We start from the raw sequence: 22,320 nt of genomic DNA on the forward strand, positions 1-22,320 counted from the left end.
TGATTTGTTTTTTTTTCTGGGTGTTGGATGGTCTTTTTTTAAAAATGGGTTCTACTGGGTTTCTCTGCTTTGTGGCTGCCTGGAAGGAGATGAATCTCAAGGTTGTATGATGTATATGTACTTTGTACTTCGGATGAGAGAGCTCTGGTGCTTTACGTCTGACTATCAGCTCCACAGCTCATACTTGCCTATACCCTTGCCGGTAACTGATTGAGAAGTTGAGCTTTGTCAGACAAGATTAGGTCAGCAGCTGTCAACAGCTCCCTGCAAGAGAGAAGGAAGGTTGTACATTCGCTGCTTTCCACTCTTTTAGAGGTTGCTTCAATGGTCAACACGGTTTTAAGCCCTATAATTGCAAGAGGCCATGCAATCAAATTGTGCAAGGGTCATAGTGTTGACTTCAATGAGCTCCTTTTACTTTGGAATTCTGGCAGTCCTGAACCATTTGGAAGGTGGGTCGTTAATTTGTTATATAATGGGCCAGCAGGTAAATGTAGTGACACAGCCAACGCATCATTCGCTATCTGCCAGATACATAACTATTATGATTGTTGATTCAACAGGGAAAATAATCGAAGGCAGTGTTGAATTCTGAAGGCACAGGCTATTGCTAAGTTAGCTGTAAGTGCTATTGCAGCTAATGGAATAGCAGTATGAAATGGTACTGAAGAGATGCCTGTGTATTCTTACTCATTGTTAAGAACTGTAGATTTATGGCATAATGAAACTAAGAAAGAGAGATGCAGCATCTGCCTGAATCAAGCATGCTTCTTTAATCTTGTACCATTTCGGTTATGTAGTGATTCTGCATAATTCTGGCATTTTAAGCACAGCTCTACATTACCTTTGATATGACCTGCTGCTAGTAAACATAAGATGTTTCAGAGCTCCCTGCGCTGAAAATTTTTATGTGGATTTTTTTCTCTGTCTCTCTGCTTCAATTACAATGCACTAACTCTAGATTTTGCAAGACAATTAGGTTTTTTTTAAAAACAGGATTCTTTGACCCATACAGTGAAAATTGCAAAGATCTTTCTCAAGACCACAAATATGAATAACAACCAAATATTCAGGACTTCTTTTCTCTTTGTAATTATTCTGAAAAATTTCATTTGTGAAAATTTGATCAGGGAATAAAGCAAGAAGTAACAGAGAATAAAAGAACCGACCTAAGCATGTTCCACAGTATGTCACAGATAATCACTACTGTAGTGGGGGGAAGAATGAAAACCAAGCAAAATAATCCAACAGAAAGAAAAAAAATTGTTCTTTCCTGAGTTGACTTAAGGGATTAATGTGTTCTCCATGTAACACCTCTTCCAAGCCTCAGCACCGTTCCATGAAATTCTGAAGTATTACCTGGAGTATGGTGGGTATTGGTGGGTATTGAACTCAAGTCTTCTTGGTTAAAGGAGAAGCACAATTATTTACTCAATGCAGCAGAGAAAAGAGGAATATAGAAATGAATCCTTGCCCCGTGTTTGTTATTGTTTCATTAGATCCATGGGTCAATTGTGTACTGTCACAACAGATTTTTTTAAATAAGCCTACAAAAAAGAAACAACATACTTTTTTAATCCTCATTAGTAGAAATCAAAACTATCCTAATTCCAAGTTGAAAGTTTGAAGCCAATTTATTTTGAAAGTGCATGTATTCACCATATGCAACCCTAAGATTCATTTTCTTGCGGGCATATTCAATAAATCTATACAATAACAATAATAATAGAATCACTGAAAGACTGTCTAACTAGGCCGCTCAACCACAGTGCAGAAGACAACAAATTGTGGAAATACAAAAAGAAGAAATAATAAAAATAAATAAATAGGCAATAAATATTGAGAACATGAGATGAAGAGTCCTTGAAAGTGAGTCCATTGGTTGTGGGAACATTTCAATGATGGGGCAAGTGAAGTTGAATGAAGTTATCCTCTTTGGTCCAAGAATCTGATAGCTGAGGGCTACTAACTGTCCTGAACCTGGTGATGTGAGTTCTGAGGCTTTTTCCTGATGGTAGCAGTGAGAAAAGAGCATGTCCTGGTTGGTTGGGATCCTGAGGCAGTGTTTTACGTAGATATGTGATAGACTGAGCCATACCCACTACTTCTTGTAGGATTTTCCATTCAAGGGCAATTGTGCTTCCATAACAAGGTGTGATGCAGCCAGTCGATAAACTCCCTACTACTAATTTTACTTTATAACATCTACTATCCTAATTTATAATACCGTTGTAATTATACTTTTGTCATATTTTAAATACACTATTAAAATTATTTTTATCCATAATGATGAGAGTTAAAAGGCCTTTTCAGAGTTTATCTCCCTCAAAATCACAGCATTTGTGCTTTCTTCTTTGGTACCTTGACAGTGGCTTCACGCTGTCAGAGAGCTGCCATTCATAATTTTGACACTGCAGTCAAAACTGGACTGCTAGCCTTGAGTCTAGTAGATCAGGGGCTGAACAGATTGAAGACGGGGAAAATCAGACTGGGAGGGGGACGGGCATTTCTGGGTGGAGGTGCAAAGAAGGAGAGAAAAATGGATGCAAAAAGTAAAGATTTGGCCTGGAAAATCATATGCTAAGGTAGTCTCCATCCTGATGACATGAACATTGATATTCCTCATTTCCAATCATTTCTTCCCTCTCTCCCTTCCCCATTTTCTCTATTTCCATTCCCCATTCTGGTTCCTCTTTCACCCCTTCTCTTCTCTTCACCTACCCATCACCTGCCACTGGTGCTCCTCCTCCTTCCCTTTCTCCCATGGATCATTGTCCTCCCATTTCAGATACCTTCTTCTTCAGCCATTTATCTTTTCCACCTATCACCTCCCAGTTTTCTTAGTTCACTCCCCACCCCCTCCTCCACCCTTCCACCTTCCTCCTCACCTGGATTCACCTATCCACCTTCTAGAACGTGCTCCTTCCCCTCCCTCCCATCCCCACCCCCACCCAACCCTCTTATTCTGGTTTCTCCTCCACTCTTCACCAGCCCTGATGAAGAATCTCAGCCCCAAATGCCCATCCTCTCCATAGACGCTGCCTGACATGCTGAGTTCCTCCGACGTTTTGTGGGTGTTGCTAAGTATTTGGCTGGTTTGGCATCAGGGGATCCCGGAGTTCGGATTGCAGTGGGCTACCCACATTAGTGCAATCAAGCCTTGAGAGAGATGACTTATCTCCCTTGGTGAGAGGTGGCATAGTTGGTAGAGCAATGCTATCACAGCTTGAGGCATTTGGGGTTCCGACTGACACCACCTGTAAGGAGCTTGTACATTCACCCCGTGACTGTACAGGTTTCTTCCGTGTTCTCCAGTTTCCTCACATGGTCCAAAGACATGCTGCTTAGTAGGTTAATTGGCCATTGTAATTAGTCCTGTGGTTAGGTTAGTATTAAATAGGTGGATTTCCAGGGACCAGTTCTGCACTGTATCTCTAAAAAAAATAAAATGATAAAGGAGTTGTGTCCCATTTCAATAATTTCAGCTATCAGTAAAGAGCACAAATCATTTGACAGTACCAAAGTACCATGGCATGAAATTTCCGTTATAAATATACTCAGGCTTCCGGCCTAGTATGCTGTAGCCTGAGTAGTTGTTGTTGTTCCTTTCTGTCCCTTGTGGCACATCAGGCAGCAACCTTGCCGTTTCTTTAGCATCTTTGTCTGTTTTTCACGAGGCCGAGTTGCTAGCTCAATGCCCAACCCAGCATGGATGGAAAGCATATAAGAAACTGGAGGATTCAAACCCGAGACTACTTGCCTCAAAGTGCGGCCCGGATGCCTCTATACCACCGGCTGGCTACAGTGTAGTCTGAGGAGTGCATGATAAAACACAATTAACATATTTAAAATGGATTTCACTGGCTTTTGGCCCTAACTGAAAATCTAGTCTGAAGCTGTACCCAAATAGGAGAACAGATAGAGTAGGTTTTCTCAAGATAGGCTAAACATGCAAAGAACTACCTGACTTCATGTAACCTTTTTAAGTGTGGGATTTATTTGCAGTCATGTGAACCACCTGAAATGTTTCTGATTGATGTAAAGATTTCTGAATTACTATTATTAGTTCTGAAAAAATTGATCGCTGGTATTACACCAAAATCAAGGTTTGCTTTTAACAACCCATCATCAAGTAAACACTGGAACAATAACACCCACGACCATGATCCAGGTCTGTAAGGTTCAATTTTAGTGGTAGGATATAGTTATTCACAGATGGAGGCTGATGTTAACACAATACCAGATTCAGATACAGCATTAACACATAATTTATTGTTAGATGATCGCTAGATTTAATAATCAGGTGTCAAATAGTGAATCAGGAATGAAAGGAAATGCAAGTACTCAGGTTGTTTTTTTTGGCGAACAGAGTTGGAAAATAGAGGAATTGCACTAAGTTTGTATCAAGGTGCAGTAACGTAACACCGTGGCAGCCCTCAGGTTCAATCCCAACCTCGGGTGTTGTCTGTGTGGAATTTTCCTCGTCTCCCTGTGACCATGTGGGTTTCCTCTGAGTGTTCTGGTTTCCTCCCAGATACCAAAGATATGTAGGTTGTTAGGTTGGAGGCTGTGTGAGTTTTCACCTCTTGTATTTGAAGGTAAACTCTGTGTAGCCGGGTGACCATCGAATCTTATTCCATATCATTAAAAGTGTACTTAGGCATTCATCCAGGTAATGCTAGAATAGTTGTCTGGGACTTTAAGTGGAGATGGTGACGTCATTACGCACGCGCGGGATAGTGGGGAGACCATTTTGCTTTCGGCTGCCGAAACTGGTGGAGCGTTGGACTCAAGTTCCCCCAGAGGTACTGGGCTGGGTGAGGAAAGGTGAACATTAATTTACAATATCCATGTAAATTCATTTATGTTTGTTGGTGAATGGAAAATATCGGTAACTTGACATGTTTTACATGTGGACGCTTTTGATTTTCGCGAGTAAAGAACTCGAGGCTGGATAGCGTGCTTGCAAAGTTCCTCACCGGCCGAGCAGGTCAGTCTTCCTGTAATTTAACTCCCAGGCAATATCTTGTAAAAGTTGTGCCGAAGTGTACCTTTTGTCTAACTTTATTGTATCATGACTGATTGTGCATGTAACCACGTAACGTGAATGTTTAGTCTCTGCTCGGGGGTTCAGCACGTGTATACTAAAAAGTAGTACACTTCTCAGATGAGGTGCATTCACTTACATTTTTTGTTGCTATGTATAAGGTACAGGGTCGGGGGGGGGGTTCTAATGTTATTTGTATTGTCTTTCTTCAGAATTGCCACTACCGTATTAGTACCGTATTAGTTTTGTGCGGTTTTTTTGTATTTTTTATACTGCATACGCAATTGGTCAAGACACAAGTGTGTGGACTGAAGGTTAAACGGAGATTGTAACGGCAGGACCTGATTGTAAAGTTGTTCGTTTTGTTTTAAGACCCTCTTCTGGCACTTAAACATCTAAAACAGATAAAGGAATTAAAACCCGAAAAGGTAGTTGTTGTCCTGAGTGTGTACTTTTCCATGGGCTACAACACCTGGGCTGGGAGAGCAGAGATTGATGAGAATGTTGGCGGGGAGTGTAGGGGAGAGGGAGGGAATGAAAACAGGATTGGTATAGGGTTAGTGTGATGGATGCTTGATGGTCTAGTGGGCTGAAGAGACAGAATTTTTTGCTGAAGTGATCTGTCCCATTCATGCCTGATCATATTTTTCCCCAGAAAACTCTCTTCATATAGAATTATTCATTCATGCATGTGCCATGTTGTATGACGTGGGGCATCATGGTCTTTCCATGACCATGATTGTTCCTGGCAAATCTTTCCACAGAAGTGTTTTGGTTTTGCCTTCTTCTGGACTGGGTCATTACAAGACTGGTGACCCCAGCCATTAACAATACTCTTTGAAGATTTTCTGCCTGGAGTCAGAAGTCGCATAACTAGGACTTGTGATATGCATCAGCTACCCATACGACCATCCACCACATGCTCTTACGACTTCATGTGACCCTGATTGGGAAGGCAGGGGGGTGCGAAGCAGGTGCTACATCTTGCCTAAGGATACCTGCAGGCTAGCAGAGGGTAAGAACGCCTTCCACTTCCTTTGCTAGGGATGTACCTCCACCCCTGCCACCCATGTAGAATAGTTAAGCTTGTTTAAAAGTTAAACTCCCAAGCATATTGAATAGTTTTTGTAGCGTTTCTCCAGTACCTGACTTACTAAATTATTTATTGACTTATTTTATTTAGAGATATAGTATTGAATGGGCGCTTCCTTTTCCATTTCCCTAGTCTAATCACGGGACAATTATTAATAACCGATTAACCTACTAACCGGTAAGTCTTTGGACTGTGGGGGGAAACCAGAGCACCTGGAAGAAATCCACGTGGCCACAGGGAGAATGTACAAACTCCTTACAGATGGCACCAGGATTGAACCCCGAGCTCCAACGCCCTGAGCTGGAATAGCATTGGGCTAACGGCTACGCCACCGTGGTGCCTATTATCTTCTTGAAACTTTATGAGCCCATTTTCATATCTTGTATGTGTGGAAGATTGATTATACGATGATACATAGGTTGCAATAATTTGTAAAATATTATTTGCAGCTATGTGTGTACTTGCTGGATTTCATTTGCAGAAAGTACAAGTTACCACATCTGGGATGATTGTTTTAAGGTAATACATCCCCAGCACAAACGGAAATAAATTCTAATAACAGTTGGCACCTCAGTGTATAACAAGCAGCAAACAGGTATCAAGAGGTAAAATATTGCTAGAAAATCAAGTTTAAATTATTTTTATTCCTAGCAGTGAAAAAGCTTAAGACATAACTCACTTTATGGCTTCACACATATCTAAGCCCATTTTCACACAGTTTTTAGCATGGTTTGGCAGGGATATCGGTAAACCAGAGACACAATAGTAGCAGTCTCCCAGAATCTTGATCCTCATGCAGTCATTTTCCTGAATAAAATGAAAGGTCAAGATTATTTCATAATGCCAAAGTATGTTACTATTAGACAGAGTTTTACTTGTAAATACAGGTACAACTTACCTTTGCAATTTGATCAAACTTGCCAAATAATTCATTGAGTGTGTGCACAAGCTCCCCGGGTGAACATTCACTGGCCAGGCGTGTGAACCCCACAATATCAGCATACAATATACTGCAGAAACATAAATGTTTAAAATATTTGAACTCCTATCATCATGTCTGATAGTAGACAACAGCAAAATGCTCTGTACAGTGATGGAATAATCTTAAGATATTTAAGAATGCAGTTTTCCCTCACCTGGCAGACACAAGTTAGACATTTCAAACTACAACACACACATACACACAAAATGCTGGAGGAACTCAGCAAGCCAGGCAGCATCTATGGAAAAGAGTAAACAGATGATTTTTCAGGCCAAGACCCTGCATTGGGACTCCTTCATTGTTTTAACACTGTGAGAAAAGTTGCTTCTTTGTTTCCATCACACCTACCCATGAAGATTGAGAGGGGCACAAATTCGTCTAGCCATCAATGGAAGTCATAGCGCAATGCAAGAGCATTCCTATAAGCCTGTTTTTCCGTGAACAGCTCTGTTAACGAACATGTAGACCACAATTTATAAGCCGATGCAGGCAAAATTCCTGACCAGGAAGTTTGCTGCACAGCCAATCAGAGCTAAGATATACACCCCATCTCACAATTGAATTTCTGAAATGACGTCCAATCAGCTATTGAAAAGTATGTTAAGGCCAAGCATTCAAAGAAACACACCTCAATATGACACGGTCTCCTCACATGGTGACAACACATTTACAAGTAAATTGCCAAGATTGGAGTATGGCTCAACCCGACCATCACCCACATTTTCCGAATTACTTCCAACACTATTTCCCACTGGCTGAAACACTCTTTTCACACGAAACAGCCATTCATGTACCTTCAATTGCCTAGTATGTTGTAGGCAGAAGAGAATACAAGTGCTGAATCTAGAGCGACAAACAATTGGCTGGAGGAAGTCAGAGCGTCAAGCAGTATCTGTGCAGGGGAAGTTAATCGTTGACACTTGAGGTTGAAACACTGCATCAAATGCAGCCTTTTTCTTACTCAGGTGGCAAATATAGGTTATGGCATCTTCCTTTAAAGTACGTATAACCGGACAGCTTACTACTTTTAATTGTTCACTCTTTGGGCAAAAGTAGTTTGACCATTACTGTAATACTATGATGGTACTCATGCTTGATATATTTCCAAGACGAGACTATTGGGCAATTAATGTTGACATGGAATGATGATACAAGTATCAAGAGAAGAAATTTGGCACGTCCTTATCAATTCCAACCTTTAGTGAAGAATCACATTCTGTCTCGATATATAATGGTCTGATATGGCAACTGGTCTATATGTGATGGCACTGCTATTGCTTTAACTCACTCTAGCTCAATGCACTATGTAAAGATGTGATCTGTATAAACTGTATGCAAGATCAGCTTTTCACTGCACCTTGGTAAATGTGACAGTAATAAATGAAAACTAAAACCGAACTAAATATTGTGCCTTTCAAAGGTCCTCTACCAACATGCCTCTGAAAATCACAATGAAACCTAGACAATGTAGATTGCTTTCCAATTCATGATCCACAGTCAATGGAAAAAATTATAAAATTACAAGTATCTCCGGTGTGCCAGTATAACATTCAACAGAGTATGAATATTGAAGAATTCAAAGATTGAGACTAAGGTTCATGGTCAACAATGAAAGGGACCCCCACTCTCCTGTGTGCATTGGAGACATGGTCGTACTCAAATACTCACATTGAAGTAATGGAGAAGGAACACTAATGCCATCGTCTCCATTTCCATCAGCTGGACAGATGAACTAATGTCCCTTCCCAGCACCAAAGTTCTAGTCACATTTTGAAATTCAGGCTAATCACTCCGAGATGAGTTGGCCGAATGCCACATGCCACAAAACCGACTCCTGAAACAAACACCCCGAGCTCTATTTTAGCAAAAGATTTCTGGACGAGCTGAGCAGACTGTGTGAGATTTGTCAACCAGCGAGCACGTTCTCCGGGTCTCCTGAGCCATTCTAACATAGATGCCATTAATTATCAGTCTGGGCAATCCACGCCTTCAGTGGAAATGAATCTCGGAGCCTAGAAAAGTCACAAAAACTGCACCTAGTAAGACCTTTGGTGCTTTCATATTCCAGAGATGTTTACCATTTTATGATCATTTTAAAGCTTTCAGGCTGAAAACTGATGTGATCCAGAGATTTTATTTGTTTTCACAGCTCTCCCAAAATAGGATTTTAAGGGAATAAAACTTCAGGGGTGAGGCTTTTAAACCGACATTGAATTATTGTGACAGAAAGAACGTGAGAGGGAGATAACAATGTAAATGGAAGCTAACGATGCAATAGCAGTAAATGGAATTAAAGGCCAAATAAAAACAATGATTTAGAGGCAACACACACAAAATGCTGGAGGCCTGCTGAGTTCCTCCAGCATTTTGTGCGTGTTGCTTGGATTTCCAGCATCTGCGGGTTTTCTCTTGATTTAGAGTGATTGTTAAATGAAGGGAACTGAAGTCCTTCATCTCATCATTCCCTTGGGGTTGAGGATGATTTAATTCTGCTCCGGTCCTGGGTTACATAACAAATTTTTACCAATATGTGACACTGTAGGTTCTTGAAAAGATGGCCAGTCTGTTTGGGATGTTGTGTGCTCCTTTTCAGATGTTCAAAGCCTCACCTGGCGATTTTTCTTCATATCGCGAGCCAGGAATTCAAAACGAAGAAACTTTGAAAATATCATTGAAACATTCTTTTCCATCAACCTGGAAATCTCCGAGGAATTTTGATGTTATGGATTTCAAAAATGAGATTCTGGAAAATGTGGGGCACTTAAGTGAAGGTTGGTATTGATAAAATTCATCACACCTCCAATGCAGCAGCCAATTGAGTCAAATGGTTGCATCATGGCCTGGTATGGGAACCTAATGCCCAGGAACAGAAAAGTCTATAAAAGTGGTGGATACAGCCCAGTGCATCATCGGCAAAGCCAATGGGCACACTTACAAGGAGCCCTGCCACAAGGAAGCAGCTGCCATCGTCAAGGACTCCCTTCATTCAGGCCAGGAGACACAGGAACCTTAGGTCCCACACCACCTGGTTATCACCCCTCAACCATCAGGCTCCTGAATCAGCTTCACTCACCTCAACTCTGAACTGACTCCACAATCTAGGGACTCACTTGCAAGCATGCTACAACTCATGTTCTCAGTGTTATTTATTTACTTATTACTTATTTATCGACTTCTACAGTTTGGATCATTTTCAAATTGTTGTTGGTCAGTCTTTGGTATTTATAGTCCTTTTTTCATAAATTCTGTTTTTCTTTATTTTGAATGCCTGAAAAAAAAATGAATCTTGACGAAGTACATGGTGACATATATGTACTTGAGTAATAAGTTTACTTTGAACTTTGGAAAGAGTAGGATCTTAAAGCTGGCAACTAGCTCAGAGATTCTTGAGCAGCAATGATCCATGCTGTTCTATATGCTTCAAGAACTTGGACAACATACAATATCTCAAAGAAATAGCACCAAAACTCTCTGTAAAATCCTCCGGCAGGATATGGAACCAAAGCATCCCCACAGGCGACCTGGTCATATTCCACAGCTCCAGTGGGAAGGCCAGTTTGTTTTCAGGAGTGACCTTAGAACGATACAACTTGTAAAAGAACAACACGTCCAACTTAAAACTTGAAATAGTCGAAAATCATACATTGGGAAAGTTCTAATGCAAATGTTATAAAGGTATTCAAGACCAGCTATTTTATTAAGGCAAACATTCCACATTTTGTGCAGGAACCCGACACTTGAGGATTTAACCAGGCATCAGTTCTAAGTGGAACTGAATAGGTCAGCCAGCCCGGACAGCAGGAAAACATTCTCTGTTTATTGCATTAAACTAGATAAGAGGATGGAAATTGCATTATAAGATAACGATACTTTTGAAGATTATAACATACTGCCTGATGTGTAAGAAGTATACACATCAAAGGTGAAAAACATGTAATACCAACTGTATCGACAATAATTTTATAAAGCACCCCTTACAGAAACAGTGTTGAGGTAAATTTTTCTATTTTTTTTATGTTTTGAGAAGAAATGAGAAGTACCTCACATTTGTGTGCCTCTTCACATACAAATTGTGAAAGTTATTTGTATTTTCCAGCTGGCAGTGGCCAGACTTGGGCCCTTGTAGTCGCTGAATGATTTCGGCCTTCATCTCCATGGCAATATGTGCAGGAAGCAATGACAGTAGGAGACGTTCCTTTGAAAAGAAAAGGAAAAGAGAATTACAAATTTAAATGTTGTAATGGCAAATGTACATGCATCTTGAATCTCTGTATTGGCATAGAAATGATGTGAGCATGTATGACAAAGAAGAAAATAATGGGTCTCAGATGACCTTAGACATTAACAAGAATTTTAAATAATTTTTACTTATTTGTTCATTTATTTCTCCTGCATTTCTGAGGATAATATGGTCTTTTAAATTTATTCCTTTATGTCAGACAGATAACCTGGCAAAAAAAACCTCAGTTCTAAATTGAAAAGTCAAATTAATTTTTTTAATGGGCAAAGGATATTAAGTGTGAAGAATAAAATTAAGTTCTTCTTTCATACCACTCTGGACTTCAAACGTTTTTGCTACAAATCTATCAGAACAGAAGTCAGCAGCTGCTTTTCATCTCACTGCTATATTGTGTCAATCATATCCCTACAATTTGAAAGATATGATATTAGCTTCTATGCCTTAACATCAAAATAAGCTGATCTTCTTCTTGTGGTTATTACTGATACTTTATGTCCAGAGCTGGTTGATCTGACAGAAAAAATCAAATTCCTCCTGTGTAGGTTCTCTGCAGCCATGGTTGTAATCTCGAATAAACTTTCCTGTCAACAACTTCTTATGTTAATGTTCATTGAGCACCAAGTACATTCAGTCATCACTTTATTAGGTATCTCCCGTACATAATAAAGTAGTCACCAAGCGCATGTCCATGGTCTTATGCTGATGTAGCCCATCCACTTCAAGGTTCAATGTGTTATATGTTTGGACATGTTCTTCTGCATTTTTGTAACGTGTGGTTATTTGAGTTACTGTCACCTTCCTGTCAGCTTGAACCAGTCGGGCCATTCTCCTCTGACATCTTTCATTAACAAGGCATTTTAATCCACAGAACTGCCGCTCACTGGATGTACTTTGTTTCTTGCACCATTCTCTGTAAACTCTCTAGAGACTATGTATGAAAATCCCAGGAGATCAGCAGGTTCTGAGATATTCAAATCACTCCATCTGGCACCAAGCATCATTCCACGGTCAAAGTCATTTACATCACATTTCTTCCCCATTTTAAAGCAACACACACAAAATGTTGGAGGAACTCAGCAGATCAAACAACATCTATGGAAATGAATAAACAGTCGATGTTTCAGGCTTCTTCTTTCAGGAATGGAAAGGAAGGGGGAAGATGCCAGAATAAAAACGTGGGGGGGGGGGGGGGAGGGAAAGCAAGATCAAAGTGTCACAGGATAGCAAAAATCACAGAAGGGGAACAGTGAGAGAGGGTCTCGCTGAACTCCTGTCAAATGGAAGATTTAAACTTCTTCAGGGTAGGCATCCCTCAAAGAGACTTCGCAGTAAGTCTGATGTTTGGTCTGAACAACAACTGAACGACTTGACCATGTCTGTGTGCTTTTATGTCTTGAGTTGCTGCTGCATGATTGGCTGACATTCAACATTAAAAGTAAATTTAATTTTCAAGGTGCATATATGTTACCATCTATAACTCTGAGATTAATTTTCCTGTGGGTATGTTGAGCAGATCTACAGACTAGCAAATGTACAGGATTAATGAAAGATCAAGCAGAGTGTAGAAGATGAAAAAATGCAAATATTCATAAATAACGATAAATAATGAGAGCATGTGATAACAAGATAAATAATCCTTAAAGTGAGATCGTTGGTTGTGAGAACATCTCAAGGGTTGGGAAAGTGAGATATTTGCATTAATGAACATGTGTACAGATGTACCTAATAAAGTGGCCATTGAGTGTGTGTAAATCAAATTAGATTAATTCCACATATTGCAACCACTGTTAGAACAGTCTGGAAATTCTATGGGAGTGTTTTTTTTGTAGTGGTTCAAACCTCCTCGCTCATGGGCAAAATACACTGTCGTGATGATGAATCATTGTTGAAGTACTAGCAGATGCTGGAAAAGGTGCCTTAAGCGGGCCAAAGGAACAGAGGCCACTGAGATAAAGGAAAGATTTGCAGAGTGGAAAATAAAGTACTAAATGCTCTCAGGCTCTTTGTTCAAAACTAGGTTGACATGAACACCGCCAGTTATTATTAAGATAGGTATCCTTGCAGACCAAACAGCAATCTTTAATGCACTTGCTTAAGGCCTGTCCAAAATCATTTAAAAACTATTTGCCAGGATGATGTCTGGAATGGAGTGAAAACAGACCGGGTATATTCTCACAGGAATGTAGGAGTCAAAGATACAAAGAGCTATATAGAATTTTGAGGGCCATAGATAGAGTCATAGAGTACTGTAGCACAGAAACAGGTGCTGTTGCCCATCTAGTCCATGCCAAAGTGTTATTCTGCCTAGCCCCATTGGGCTGCTCTGGGACCATACCCCTACCATCCACGTACCTATCTAAGATTCCCATTAAAGGCAATATAACCCAATTCACCCTGAAATTCGAGAAGGAAAAGCCAAAGTCAGATGTATCAGTGTTACAGTGCAGTAAAGAGAATTACAGAGGTGTGAGAGAGAAACTGGCCAGAATTGAATGGAAAGGAACACTGGTAGGGATGATGGCAGAACAGCAATGGCTGGAATTTCTGGAAGCAATTAGGAAAGCACAGGATATACACATCCCAAAGAGGAAGAAATACGAGGGTGATTGATAAGTTTGTGGCCTAAGGTAGAAGGAGATGAGTTATTAACTTCAAACTTTCTGCATTATCACTCAAAGAGTTGAGCTGCATGTACATGCAACGAGAGCGTCTTGCACCTCCAGGTGGTCCACAGCAGGGGTGCTTGATAAGTTCGTGGCCTGAGGTAGAAGGAGATAAATTATACAGCTCTTGTTATATGCAATGCAGGTCAACTCTTCGAGTGATTACGCAGCAAGTTTGAAGTTAATAACTCATCTCCTTCTACCTTAGGCCACAAACTTATCAATCACCCTTACTGTGGACCACTTCTGGAGGTCCAAGTTGCCAACTTCTACAAAGAAAGGACCTGTATGCTCCACGACCGCTGGACTAAGTGTGTAAATGTAAGAAAGATAAATGTGCCAGGTTTTCTAAAATTGACTCCTTCTACCTTAGGCCATGAACTTATCAATCACCCCACGTATACTAAAGGAAAGATGACACAACCTTAACCTGTGACCTCTAGTTGTAATCCCATCCAACTTCAGTGGAAAAAGCCTGCTTGCATTTACCCTATCTATACCCTTCATAGTTTTGTATACCTCTATCAAATCTCCTCTCAGTCTTCCACATTTCAAGGAATAAAGTCCACATAGATTCAACATTTCCCTATGACTCAGGTCCTCAAGTTCAAATGGAAGATGCATGTCCAACCTTAGATCTGCTTAATTAATATAAACTCCTCATTTTACAGAGATTAGCTTTAAGGAGACTAGCTTTATTTGTCATGTGCACTTCAAAGTACACACTCAGTGGCCGCGTTATTAGGTATGCCTGTACAGCAGGTCATTAATGCAAATATCTAATCAGCCAATCATGTGGCAGCAACTCAATGCAGAAGAGCATACAGGCATGGTCAAGAGGTTCAGTTGTTATTCAGACTAATCATCAGAATGGGGAAGAAATGTGATCTAAATGATTTTGATTGTGTAATGTTTATTGGCAGCAGACAGGATGGTTTGAATATCTCAGAAATGGATTTTCATGCACAATAGTTTCTGGAGTTCACAGAGAATAATGGGAGAAAAAAAAAGGTCGAGTGAGTGGAAGTACTGTTGGTGAAAATGCCATGTTAATCAGAGAGGTCGGAGGAGAATGGCCAGACTTGTTCAAGCTGACAGGAATGCAAATAACCACTCATTACAACAGTTGTGTGCAGAAGAGCATAACATATTGAACCTTGAAGCGGATGGGCTACAGCAGCAGAAAATCACAAACATACACTCAGGGTCCATTTTATTAGGCACAGGAGAAACCTAATAAAGTGGCCACTGAGTGTATATTACTGGGCCCACGGCCACAAGTAGGACTGAAGAATACCGACATCTTCATCTTCATTCATTTTCTCCATCGTGCAACCTCTTCTGTCCATTGAAGTTAAAAATTTCCAGCTCATATGAGCCAGCAGAAGAGTTCACACAAACCCCATTTCTAAGACGGTATTCAGCTGACTTTGCAGGGCACGGCACACGCCAGCTGCTTTTTGCCTGCATAGGTTATCGCATCACACCTCATAAAGAAATGTCATTGGAGCACTGGGCATTTCTCTGAGAACTCCTGCAAATACTCCAAGTAGGAAAATATCATGGTTAATCCATTGCTTCCACTATTTTAAATTTATTGGCTTAATTTTACACTAATTTGCCTTTTATCATCGAGTTGTTGCTTTATTTTACACACCACGAGGTTTCAATTTCACTGTAAATCTCCAGGCATACTGCCAAAACATCAAAATCTCCTAGTATTGATTCCCTTTGGAAGCTACCAGAGAAGAATGGTACTTACTTGGAAATTACAAGCCTGCTGTGTCTGAATTTCTCTCTGCTAATTTAAATGGATGGGAAATCATGCTTGCAGACCCATCCATTCCTGAAACACATTGCCTGCAAGCAATCTTCCTCACATGATGCAACTAGCCTGCTAACCAAGCTAATAGTCTTAAATTTTGCTTTCAAGGCACTAAAAAAATCCCCAAAACACAACATAATCTAAGGCCAAGTGTTAACTGTTACAATTTACTTGTGTTGAATCTGTTCAAATCTTTTGTGTAAAGCAGGTACATGTAATTTAGTAATAATTTATAACTGATGAGACTGCAATTATCAGTAATACTTTCTATTTCATAAGTATACTGTGATATTAATCACTCTTCAATCTTTTTAGCGTTGCTCCTAGAATTCTAAATCTGCCAAGCAATTCAGCATATGTTTCCTACTTGATGCTTTAGCAAAGTGAAAAATACCAAAATTTCGACTATCACTTTGATTAACACACGCAAAATGCTGGTGGAACACAGCAGGCCAGGCAGCATCTATAGGGAGAAGCACTGTCGACGTTTCGGGCCAAGACCCTTCATCAGGACTAACTGAAAGAAAAGAAAGTAAGAGATTTGAAAGTGGGAGGGGGAGGGGGAGATCCGAAATGAAAGGAGAAGGCCGGAGGGGGTGAAGCTAAGAGCTGGAAAGGTGATTGGCAAAAGGGAGACAGAGCTGGAGAAGGGAAAGGGTCATTGGACGGGAGGCCTAGGGAGAAAGGGTAGGGGAGCACCAGAGGGAGATGGAGAGCAGGCAAGGAGTGATAGTGAGAGGGACAGAGAGAGAAAAAAAAGAAGAAAAAATAATAAACAAACAAATAAATAAATAAGGAATGGAGTAAGAGGGGGAGGGGGGCATTAACGGAAGTTAGAGGAATCAATGTTAATGCCATCAGGTTGGAGGCTACCCAGACAGAATATAAGGTGCTGTTCCTCCAACCTAAGTGTGGCTTCATCTTGACAGTAGAGGTGGCCATGCCATCAGGTTGGATGCTACCTAGATGGAATATCTCCGCATCTATCTCTTTAATTATTAGCTCTCTTTCCAAGTGCTTTGCTTGAATTTCTTCTCCTTTTTGTCAGCTCTAGTTAAAAGTCACTACACAGTGCAGAACATTAAAAAACAACAACAGAATGGCCATTTCTTCAAAGTTCAAAGAAAATTTATCATCCAAGTGCATATATGTTACCATATACTACCTTGAAATTTATTTTCCTGCAGGCATTCGGAGTGGAACAAAGAAATACAATGACTGCCAAACAACCAATGTGCAAAAGACAAACTACAAATACGAAAAAAATACTGAGAACATGAGTTGTAGCTTATAATATTAAGTTGACATTTTATTCTTTTCTAATTGGTTAATACCATCAGGAGAACAACTTAATTATTTTCTAAATTTCAATATTACATTATTTTCCGGTGAAAGATGTAAATTATGCTACTTCCATTATACAAATATTGTCCTCAGAACAAAACCATATTAAAAAACAGAAGTTTAAAATACTGTTTCAAAAGAGGTACAGTTGATCACCAAGTAAAACTGCTAGTAAGACCACCTGGAGTAAAGTCCATTTATTTGACCACCAGTTTTCCTGTCTTTTTGAGCAATAAGGACACATGTGATGTAGTTATCCTCGATGTTACTAGTATAACTGAAAAACTATTTTGTTTCAGGTTCAATTCCTTAGGGTGTATTTACACAGAAACGTGGATTTGGACAGTTTTTACAATACCTACCAAGAAAGGTCTCTTTCATGTTACTTGTCTGGCAGAGTGCTGCATGCAGTCAGGACAAGGAGTCTGAGATTGATTCAAGTAAGAGCAAGCAATTACTTTCAGTTGCTCCTTCACAGACAATTCATCCAGATGATATTGATGGTAGAATCATCACCTATCTATCTGGATATGTGTTACAATGGGATTGTTGCTTTAGAACCCAAATCCAGTCCCAACAAATTTCTACCCTTGTTCCCCAGTACCTTGATACAGAATTGCAGATTGTACTGATAAAAATATTATAATTTAAAATTCCTAATTAATTTGGCAGATGTATCCAATTCAACCCCTGTGGTTGCAATATGCACAGTTTTTTGCTGAGACTGGACCCAAAGCAGGTGAAGTTACATCTATCCAGGTGGTTATGGCCATTGTGATTGGGAAATTTTCGGAAGAGGAATGCCTGGATAGCTGTTGTACATTACACAATTTAAAGTATAGCGCAGATATTAAGATTTAATTACTCTATCAAGCTGATTAATCATGGGACATTAAGATGACTTTTAGAACATGGAATCCATGTTGATGTCAGTACAGGCCCTTCAGCCCAAAGTGTTATGCCGACCTTTAAATCCAACCCTTCCCTCCTATGTAGCGCTCCATTTTTCTATCATCCCTTTGCCCATCTAAGAGTTTCTTATATGTCTCTAATGTATCTGCCTCTCCAACCACCCCTGGCAGGCCATTTAATGCACCCACCACTCTTTGTGTAAAATAACTTATCCTCCTCCCCAACTATGCTTTCCTCTAATCACCTGAAAATTATTTCCCCTTGAATTAGCCATTCCCACCTTGGGTGAAAATTTCAGGCTACCCACTCAATCTGTCTCTCATCATCTTGTACACCTCTGTCAAGTCACCTCTCATCCCCATTCGCTCCAAAGAGAAAAGCCCCAGCTTGCTCAACGTCTCCTCATAAAACACGCTCTTTAATCCAGGTATCATCCTGCTAAATCTCTTCTGCACTCTCCCGAGAGCTTCCACATCCTTCCTATGATGAAGTGACCAGAACTGAACACAATATCGCAAGCATGGTGAAACCAGGGTTTTATAGAGCTGCAACATTTCTGAAATCAATTTCAGTATTCAAATTTAGCTTCATTGGGACAGCACAGTAGCATAAACCTAATTCAGCAGCAGCGACACAGGTTCAATTCCTCTGCTGTAAGGAATTTGTACTTTCTCCCCATGACTGCGTGGGTTTCCTCCGGGTGCTCCAGCTTCCCCCCATGTTCCAAAGACATACGAGTCAAAAGGAAATTGGTCAATTGGTGTAATGGGCCTGTTACCATGCTGTATCTCTAATCAAACAAAGAAATCAACTAAATAAATAAATTCATTGAAAAGAGCTTATGATTGCGTTTCCATTTCTCTTTGAAGTACCGTCAGTAAAACTCCTCAACCAACATCCTCACTTAGGGAAGCAAAAACATACACAGAATTGTATTAGGCAAATAAATGCTTGTAGAAGCAGCTGAAATGTTGGAATGTATTTTATCCTGGAGCAATCCAGGCAGTGTTTGCTTCTCACTGCTCAGTCAATGGTGTTGCTCGCCAAGAAAGTCTGTGCTCACTCTACTGTGAAATGAACAATTGTCAATAAGAAACAAACAAAGCTGTTAGAGCTAGTATATTTTAAATCATACTAAAACGCTTTGATGCAGGGATGCGTTAACATTTCCTGGGAACTTTGAGAAGGAAATAGGGGCTCTATTCATCCACACAAAAAGTTGCTGTTACCATATTGAATTGGATCTATGCTAGGCATCCCCTGTGATTGCTTGAAATAAACATTGGCATCAAATATAAAAACAGCAATGCTGTGTTGGAATTAAACTTCCTGGAAACTAGTGCCAAGAGTTTTGCATTTTGCTCAATTTTAATCGAGCCTAGAAAAAATGACACCTATGTTCAAGCTGTTGTGGCTTTAGTAGGGCTAAAAGAAAATCTACTGAACTACCTCTCTTGAAAGCTTTGGTCTACTGGGGACTTTTGGGCATTGTCTGTCAGCTGATCATTGTGTTTTAAAAAGGTTTTTTATTAATTTGGAGAAAGCAAAATTACAAAAAGAATTGTAAGAAAATGGTACTTTTTGGCAGGGAGAAATGATCTAGCTTAAGATAATTCACAAATAAAGATTTACTTGCTTAAGAATGAGTAATTTTCTATATTTTGGAAAAGGTTGAATAGGTTATGACTTTAATCCTCCCTGGAGTGTAGGAGAATGAGGGGAGATTTGATAGTGGTATACAGCATATGAGGGGTAAAGGGAGGAAAAATTCAAGTGGGCTTTATCCATTGAAGTCACGTGAAACTACAACTAGAGGTCATAGGCTCAGGCTGAAATATGAAATTTTCAAGTGGAATTTGAGGGGGAATTTCTTCATTCAGAGGGTGGTGAGAGTGTGGAATGAGCTGCCAGGGGAATGGTGGATGCAGGTTCAATTTCAACATTTAAGAGAAAGTTGGATAAGTATATGGATGGGAGGAATATGGAAGGCTACAGTTGGGTGCTGGCAGATGGGAGTAAGCAGAATAAAAGTTTGGCATCAATTGTTTCTGTGCTGTAGTGCTTCAAGATTCTATGACACTATAATGCTGGATGATACCGATCTTGGCTGCAAGTTTTAATTCTGTACGGGAGGTGCACTTCCTGATATTTTACCATCTTGTGCCGCCAGACTGGATATGGTTTGATTTGAAGGAACAAACTTGCTACCTCATTTTAGTTGAAGGAATATTATTTCTTCTGATCCAAACTGGAATCATAAAATCAACAGCACAGAAGGAAATCCTGTTCCTGTGCCAGGTCTGTGAAAAAGATCCATTTATCCTATGCCCTTTATACATTGCCTTGAAAATTAGTTGTGATCAAATTGACAACCACAGCTTGCCAGAATAATGATGATCATGCCCCCAGACCAACCTAAACCAGTCCTCAGACATGTACATTTTGGCACACTTCCAGATTTTATCAGTAACTGTTCAATTTATACTTCAGTGCTGAAATTTTTGAATTATTATCTTATAGACTATGATGAAAATGAAATAAGTTAGAAATGAATATAAATATTAATAGAAAACAGAATGCTTTTTGCTTTCAGGCCATTTAATAATTTTTTTCATTAAAACCTTTGTATTCTTCTTTTAGGCTCTGCAGCTAATTAGGTACCAGCATTTAAAATGAGATTGCTGCTTGGTAATGTATTAGAATATTCAGCCTCAAGAAGGAACACATATATTTTTCAGCATTTGGCCCAAATGAATCAATGGTGCATTGGACTATTGGAGTTACCCATCACATTAACCAGGTCAACTGTGCTCGATGCCACCGAATGAATTGTCTACAATCAGCATGAATTTCAAATGGGGGGGGAAGGGCTAGATTTGATCAGAATCAGAATCAGCCGTGACAGTTGTTGCTTGCTGGCAGTAGTGCAGTACAAACATAACAGATTACTGAAAGTTACAATTAAAAAAGTAAATTAGTGAGGAATAGTGAGGTAGTTTTCATGGACCATTCAGAAGTCTGATGGCAGAGAGAAAGGAGCTCTTTCAAAAATGTTGAATGTGGGTCTTCAGGTGCCTGTATCTCCTTCCCTAATTTAGTAATGAAAAGAATCATAGAATTGGGCATGGGAATCCTGTGCACAATTAAGTGAATTTTAGACAACGTTGCAATCTTCTTCTGCCTGTCGATATCAACAGTTGCAGCATCCAGCCAGTTAACATGTTGGCTGTATTAGTGGCTTAAAACTTATCAAGTATTAAGCCTTAAAACAAAGGCTTAGTACTTATCAAACTTCACTTAAAGTATGCCAAATGGATTGGCCTTCTCAGCTATCTGTGACATTGAATTCCACAGATTCACTACCCTTGGCTAAAGAAATTCCTCCTCATCTTTGTTCCAAAGGGACATACTTCTATTCTAAGGTTGTACCCTCTGATCCTAGTCTCCCCTTTATAGGAAACATCCTCTACAAGTCCACTCTATCTAGGTCTTTCAAAAGTCGTTAGGTTTCAATGAGATCCACTCCCCTCATTCCTCTAAACTCCAGTGAGTACAGGACTACACCATCAAACACTTCTCATACATTAACTCTTTCATTTCTGCGATCTTTCTTGTAAACCTCATCTGGACCCTCTCCAATGCCTATACCTCCTTTCTTAGATAAAACTGCTCACATTACTCTGTGTGGTCTAACCAGACATTATAAAGCCTCAGGCATTACACCCTTGCATTCATATTCTAATCCTCTCAAAATGAATGCTCACATTCCATTTGGCTTCCTTAACACCAACTCAATCTGTAAGATAACCTTTTGGGAATTCTGCACAAGGATTTTTGCACTTCTGACTTATGAGTTTTTTTCCCGTTTAGAAAACACATTTACTCCTTCTACCAAGTGCATGGCCGTACATTCCTCTGCACTATATTCTTTTCCCATTCTCCTAATCTGTTTAAGTCCTTCTGCAGACCCCCTGCTTCCTCAACACTACCTGTCCCATCACTTATCTTTATACCTTCCACAAACTTGGCTGCTATGTCATCAATTCTGTCATCAAAATGATTGATATGTAGTGTGAAAAGAAGTGACCACAACACCGACCCCTGCGGAACACCACCAGTCTTTGGCAGCCAACCCGATAAGCCCCCTTTATTCCCACTCTTTGCCTCCTGCCAGTTAACCAGTCTTCTAGCCATGCTAGCGTTTTTCCTGTAAC

The 22,320-nt window shown here is 39.9% G+C and overlaps 1 protein-coding gene across 1 annotated transcript in view; it reads right to left on the reverse strand.

Moving 5' to 3' along the window:
* The window catches only part of LOC132378312 (adenylate cyclase type 2-like), a 507,293-nt gene that overhangs the window by 142,258 nt on the left and 342,715 nt on the right, over positions 1-22,320 (reverse strand). The window contains exons 8-10 of the mRNA XM_059945128.1: positions 11,163-11,317; positions 7,039-7,150; positions 6,820-6,947 (exon numbers count right to left, since the gene is read on the reverse strand). Coding sequence (XP_059801111.1) covers positions 6,820-6,947; positions 7,039-7,150; positions 11,163-11,317 — 395 coding nt within the window. The remainder of the gene's footprint in view (positions 1-6,819; positions 6,948-7,038; positions 7,151-11,162; positions 11,318-22,320) is intronic.

This window comes from Hypanus sabinus, chromosome 20, assembly GCF_030144855.1.
Source record: "Hypanus sabinus isolate sHypSab1 chromosome 20, sHypSab1.hap1, whole genome shotgun sequence".
Taxonomy (NCBI): Eukaryota; Metazoa; Chordata; class Chondrichthyes; order Myliobatiformes; family Dasyatidae; genus Hypanus; species Hypanus sabinus.